The sequence below is a fragment of the Sander vitreus genome, chromosome 13 (assembly GCF_031162955.1).
Source record: "Sander vitreus isolate 19-12246 chromosome 13, sanVit1, whole genome shotgun sequence".
Classification (NCBI taxonomy): domain Eukaryota; kingdom Metazoa; phylum Chordata; class Actinopteri; order Perciformes; family Percidae; genus Sander; species Sander vitreus.
In genome coordinates, this window is record NC_135867.1 from 13143142 (window position 1) to 13149093 (window position 5952).

Sequence of the window (5952 nt, forward strand, 5' to 3'; positions counted from 1 at the left end):
TTTTTTACCTGGCTGAAACTAACAGACAGACACTCACATACACCATGACTGTGTGCTTTGTAAAGACTTTTAATCTATCCTCAACAACAAAACAGCCACTTTTGGCTGCCTGCACAGGTTGTCATGCTAGATTGTACCACCTGCTACACTGCAGCACCTTCCACACTTCTTTTATATAAAATGAACACATTAATGTGTGTATCTAACACTGATTTGGGACATGGTGCTGAGGATGGATGTATGAATGAGTTGCTGATGTTTTTCTGTGGTTTTAAGGGATGCTTAGCTGTAAGATGGTCAGATATAATATTGTAACCTAATGACAAGTTATACATTATTGCCTTAACAACATGTTGGTACAGAGATTGAGGTTAACATTTGACACAAAATGGCTTTAGGCAAAGTTCCTGCATTGGATGTAATGAGGTAAATTATCTTTTCAGGCTGGGGGAAATTCTGAAAAGTTATACATATAAAATTTGATTTTGTAAATATGGTCATTTTCTTTCAAACCAGCAAAGTGTTTCCTAAACTTTTGAAAATAGTAAATAAAAAGCCCACATTTCTGATTATACATTTACCAAGTTATTGTTGAATGTAGCTTTGAACACTACAAATACACTAAAGACAACTCTCAATGTGAAAATTGACATTGTGAACTTGCACAGAAAATGGAATTTATAAAAGTAGTCATTGCAACTCACAGAAAAATCTAAATCTGACCAGCAGATGTGCGCAGGGACAGTGTCTAGATGTGACGCTCCATAACGATGTTAAATGCAGTTTTTGATCTTTCTTTTGGTCCTTCACTTGTGTTTGTTTGCTGTTTGTTACTTGGTTCATGGACTGCCTCTATTATTAACAGCACACAAGTGCCTTTATTGTTTCTAGTGTCTCATCGTGGTAGTTGATAGAAATGTAGTATACAGCTACAAGCTTGAGCTCTGCCATTTCAAATTTTTATATTTTGTATTCTAGACTGTTGATGTGCCTTGAACTTTTTTTTTACTATTTTGATTTGAGTTTCTAAGGTTTTATTTGGTATCATTATGCTCATGCGTCTTAGCATTAGGTGTACGTTAAGTTGGGGGTTGATGTCATACCCTGAATTGTTTGCAGAATAGCAGATTCAAGGCTTTCCTGTTTTCTTTTACAGTATGTTCCTCAGCTCATGTACTTCTCAGGGTTAGTGTTGGAGACAATCACTGCTGGTAGAATGTAATTATTTTTTTCCCCCTGAGATAAACAGTATGGCATCCATTAATGTTTACCTTTTTAAACAAGCTGTTTTCATTTAACTTGGTTAAGTCTAGTAGTAATTTACATTGTAAAGATTTTTGACAACAGTGTGCACTGCATTTCACAAATCTAGAGGTGGGTTAACTGAGTGAACTTTTATTCCATTACACTCCTCATTACATCCTCAAAAAGGGACAGGCTGGATACCAAACATACAGCCAGAAATTCTGCATGTTAGTTTATTCGGACCGATCTGTTAGACTGACTTTATGATAGACTGAAGAGTGACGAATAATTGGTTCATTATTGCCCTTCATGAGTAAGGCTAACCTTGGTCTTGTGTAAATGGTATTTTGTCAAATGTCCAAGTGAAAGTGTTCTTTTTTTCATCAACGCATTGTTGAAGTTACGTTAATTTGCATCTTTGACCTTATTTATTTGTGCTATAAATCCTTAAATAACATCACCATACATGTTTTTTGAGGTTTGTCATTGTAAAAAGAATTATTCTTTTTTTTTATATTTTAGAATGGGATTTTCTAGACAAATTTGAGTCCAGTGTTAAGAAATGATTTTCAACCGAAAGTATAATGTACCCTAGGGCAGTGGTTCCCAAACGTTTTCATGTCAAGGACCCCTAAACGGGTACAAATGACCACAAAATAGACCACAGCCCCAACTGATAAGATTTTTGCATTTAGATGTTTTATTATAGAAAGTGTATGAAATCAATGACCAAAATAGTCACATTCTGTCATTGCTTTAATTAAGGATGGAATTTTATTAATAATAAACTATTCACCTTTTTGCTGGGGACCCCTTAAGCACCTCCCGGGGTCCCCAGACCCCACTTTGTAACCACTGCCCTAGAACATGTTTTAGGTTTACATTGAAGTGACAAAAATGTTACAATTTCACACATGCACCTCAAAGTTGTGTCAATATTTTATCAAGTTATTTTGTGTATATTATTTCATTACATTAACAGTGATCATATAATAATACTTGATTTGCTTCATGTTTGTGCGGACATCAGGAGTTGTTTCATAGATAATTTTCTCTATTAATTCTAAAATTAATTCTTGCCTCCTAATGTGTCAGATAAATGCAGTATGTTACACTACACCCCATCAAGGCCACACAATTTTCTTGTTTTAATAATAGATAATTCTTAGAAATCCGAATCTGCATTTGAATATGCATTACAATATACATACTGGCAGACAATCCGATTGGCTGATGTTGGTCATGATTTTTGCAGAATAAATAAAATCCAGTCCAGAAATATTGACATTTGTACAAAATGCCATGTGAGTCAGATTCTATGCCAGAGGTCATTTAAAATAAAAATGTCACTGTGGTGCAGTCTATATATGAATGGCCACTACATATTTCAGGATAACGCAGATGTTTTGAAACATCTGTTATCATTTAGGACTAAAAACTTATTTTCGTGGAGGTAACAAGTTTAGACTTTAGTCTGTCAGAGTTCCACAGGTCTTTGCAAATCAAGCAAATTCATTTGTAACTGAAATGACATGAGGTCGCTATTTATACTATTCTGTGGAGATCAAATGTAGCTAATTATCACAACATCCAGCTTTACAACCAAGTCAATTCATAATGAGACGGTATCATAGTAAAAGTGTTCCACCAGCCTGTAGCAGCTTGTATTTTCTCACCAACACAGAGCTCATATTGAATCATCTGAGGCCTTCAATCAAACTATCAAACAAAAACACTTGTTTTTCCCATTCGTTCGTTCCCATATATATTTTCGTATAGTGTAACTGGACAATGAGGGTTGTTCTTGGTTTTTCTGTTGTTGCTGCTGGGTCTGTGTGGGTTAGGGGCTCAGGGGGAGGGGGGAGGCCTCAGCGAGATGGGTGAGATCAGCCAGTTTCAGGAGACAGCTACAAGAGATGCAGGTGAGGAATCGACCGAGCAGAACACAAAGCAAACCACCCCTGACATCTGGGCAGAGTGAGAGCGCTGAGGGACATGGTGGTGGAGCAGAGGAACATGGAGGCCAGAATGAAGGATATAGCGAGAGCCAGGTGAATTAACTGAAAACAGCTGATCCTCAACAAGGTGCACATGGAGCTGCTGCTGAGAGAGAATTCTGGTAAAGACTAGTTACTTTTCCTTTTGAGTGTTAATAATGTCCTTTATGTGTTAAACTGTGTTGTAAAGTGTGTAATCTTGTCAGGGACATTTACAGTACTTTCTTGTACAATGATTAATTCCACAGATAAGATGAGGGTCAAGATACTGTATATAATTTGTTGTGCATTCTTGTGTTTTATGTTTTTTATGTTGGAATGCATCACTTGAGTGTTTGTTGTATTTTCATGCAATGAGAATAAAAGCTTTTTCTGATGTTAACAGTCTGCTCTGCTCTGAAATTCCCTGTCTTTGCATTAACTCCAGACTTGCAGACCAGACTAAGCAGCACTGAGAGGGAACTTCTCATTAGCAAGTCCAGGATTGAACAGCTGGAGAGAGAAAATGCAGGTGATGATTGTAACTTCTTATCCACAACACAAGTATGAACCTGAACATGTGCATGATATGTCTCCTTTAATAGCAGGTCAAATTTTGACCTGATGGTGGCGCTAGATGAAAAGTTAAGAGATCAAAAAAGTGATTGCAATTCATCCTGGAAACCATGAATGTCTGTCATCAAGACACTGTATATCATTTGTTGTCAGTGGTGGAATGTAACTAAGTACATTTACTCAAGTACTCTACTTAAGTACAAATTTGAGTTGAGTTTGAGTTCTTGAGTCTTTTCTTTTCATGTCACTTTCTACTTCTACTCCACTACATTTCAGAGGGAAATATTCTACTTTTTACTTCACTACATTAATCTGACAGCTTTAGTTGCTAGTTACTTTACAAATTAAGATTTTTGCACACAAAACACATGTAGTTTATAAAATATGTTTTATTTTAAATTAAACTACCCAACAATATATCGGCCTACAAGTCCGTTAAATGATTATCAGATTAAACACTTAGTTGACTGATAGAACTGTTTTGATCGTTTACAGTTTCTAAAATGTAAGGATTTTTCTACATTAAGTACTTTTAATACTTTAGGTACATTTGCCTGATGGTACTTGCATACTTTTACTTAAGTAACATTTTCAATGCAGGACTTTATAGTATGGTAGTAGTAGTAAAGGATCTGAATACTTCTTCCAACACTGTTTGTTGTGCATGTTAACAGTTTGCTCTGCTCTGAAATTCCCTGTCTTTGCATTAACTCCAGACTTGCAGACCAGACTGAGCAGCACTGAGAGGGAACTTCTCGTTAGCAAGTCAAGAATTGAACAGCTGGAGAGAGAAAATGCAGGTGATGATTGTAACTTCTTATCCACAACACACACACACACTAATGACATTCACTTTTGTGTAGACAGAGAAACCAAAGGTGGCCTTTTACACAGCTCTGACTGATACAGGATATGTCGGACCACACAACACAGACACCATATTGAAATACAGCAAGCTCTTCACCAACATTGGCAATGCTTACAATCCAGCTACAGGTAATGTACTGCAGGTCACATGAACATGTGTAGTCATGTACATCTACATAAATTAGTTACTGTTTTTCATTTTATACTCTTACTCTGTAGGTTTCTTCACATCACCTGTCAAAGGGGTCTACTATCTCCGGTTCACTGTGTGTGGTAACCACACAGGTCTTATGGGTGTATTTGTGTTCAAGAACAACCAGAAGATCATGCTTACTGATGAGATAATGGAAAAAGTGAGTGTTGAGCATGTAACTAACTCTGTTGTCTTGGAGCTGAAAGCAGGAGATACAATTCACCTGGTTCTCCCATCAACCTATTCTGTCTATGACGATGGAGATAACCACAGCACCTTCAGTGGCTCCCTTCTCTTTCCACTTGAGGATTTTGTTTAGACTGCTGTGTGATAGATTTATCACAAACACTGTTGTTATTGGCTAAACTGTGTGTCTTTAGAACTGCTGATATATCTCTGCACCACCGACTCCAAAACACGTCTGTACATTTACTGCCTGTATCAAATAATGTGATTCTGAATCTGACTTCCGTTTTGTGTCATTAAAGTTGTGTTTGATAAACAAAGTTTATGTTGGTAACTGTGAGCTGTCAGCAAAAGTGGTGGTACAAGTAATAAGATCCTTTACTTAAAGTGGCTATATGTAAATTTCAGTTTGTGTTAATTCTAGCGTCCGCTTTGGACAAAAGCGGTAGTGTTTTTACCAAGGCCGCTACCGTAAAGATCTTTTCTTTACGGTGCTGTATTGCTCACTGTAGATTACTGAGTTAGCGTTACCGGGAGGTCATATAGTCACGATAAATAATTTGCTCAGACAGAAAATCATTCATTTACAATAAAATAATACATTACAGATGCATCGTTGCATTTCAAGTGTTGCATACGGTAACTTAGCCTTCTTTGGATGTATCATGAGCTAAACCGAGTATCACTGTCACTGTAGTCTTGCTTTGCCAGACCATCCACACGCTGCGGAGCGGAGGAGAGTCTGACTACTCCACACTCCACCTAAGCGCCGGACGGAGCCGCTGCAAAATAGTCATGTGAGAGAAAACTTAGATTGGACAGATAGTCTACCTAGCTGTCTCAATTTACCACACAGAGATCTGAGGAGCAGATCAACCATAGTCCTCATAAATCCACCGGAGTTTAAAA

At 37.2% G+C, this 5952-nt stretch overlaps 1 protein-coding gene across 1 annotated transcript; it reads left to right on the plus strand.

Annotated features, from left to right (window-relative positions):
- Nucleotides 1-3109: 3109 nt before the first annotated feature.
- Nucleotides 3110-5328, plus strand: LOC144527684 (complement C1q-like protein 2). Its single transcript, XM_078265894.1, has 5 exons — nt 3110-3364; nt 3670-3753; nt 4514-4597; nt 4665-4793; nt 4884-5328. The coding sequence occupies exons 1-5, from the start codon at nt 3337-3339 to the stop codon at nt 5174-5176; spliced, it is 618 nt and encodes a 205-aa protein (XP_078122020.1). The 5' UTR covers nt 3110-3336; the 3' UTR covers nt 5177-5328.
- Nucleotides 5329-5952: the final 624 nt, after the last annotated feature.

Bases quoted from the DNA above. Each gene is read 5' to 3' on its own strand.
- LOC144527684 (XM_078265894.1), top strand. From the start codon at position 3,337: ATGGAGCTGCTGCTGAGAGAGAATTCTG. The intron at 3,365-3,669 runs GTAAAGACTAGT...CATTAACTCCAG, and splicing joins GCTGCTGAGAGAGAATTCTG to ACTTGCAGACCAGACTAAGC. The intron at 4,794-4,883 runs GTAATGTACTGC...CTTACTCTGTAG, and splicing joins TGCTTACAATCCAGCTACAG to GTTTCTTCACATCACCTGTC.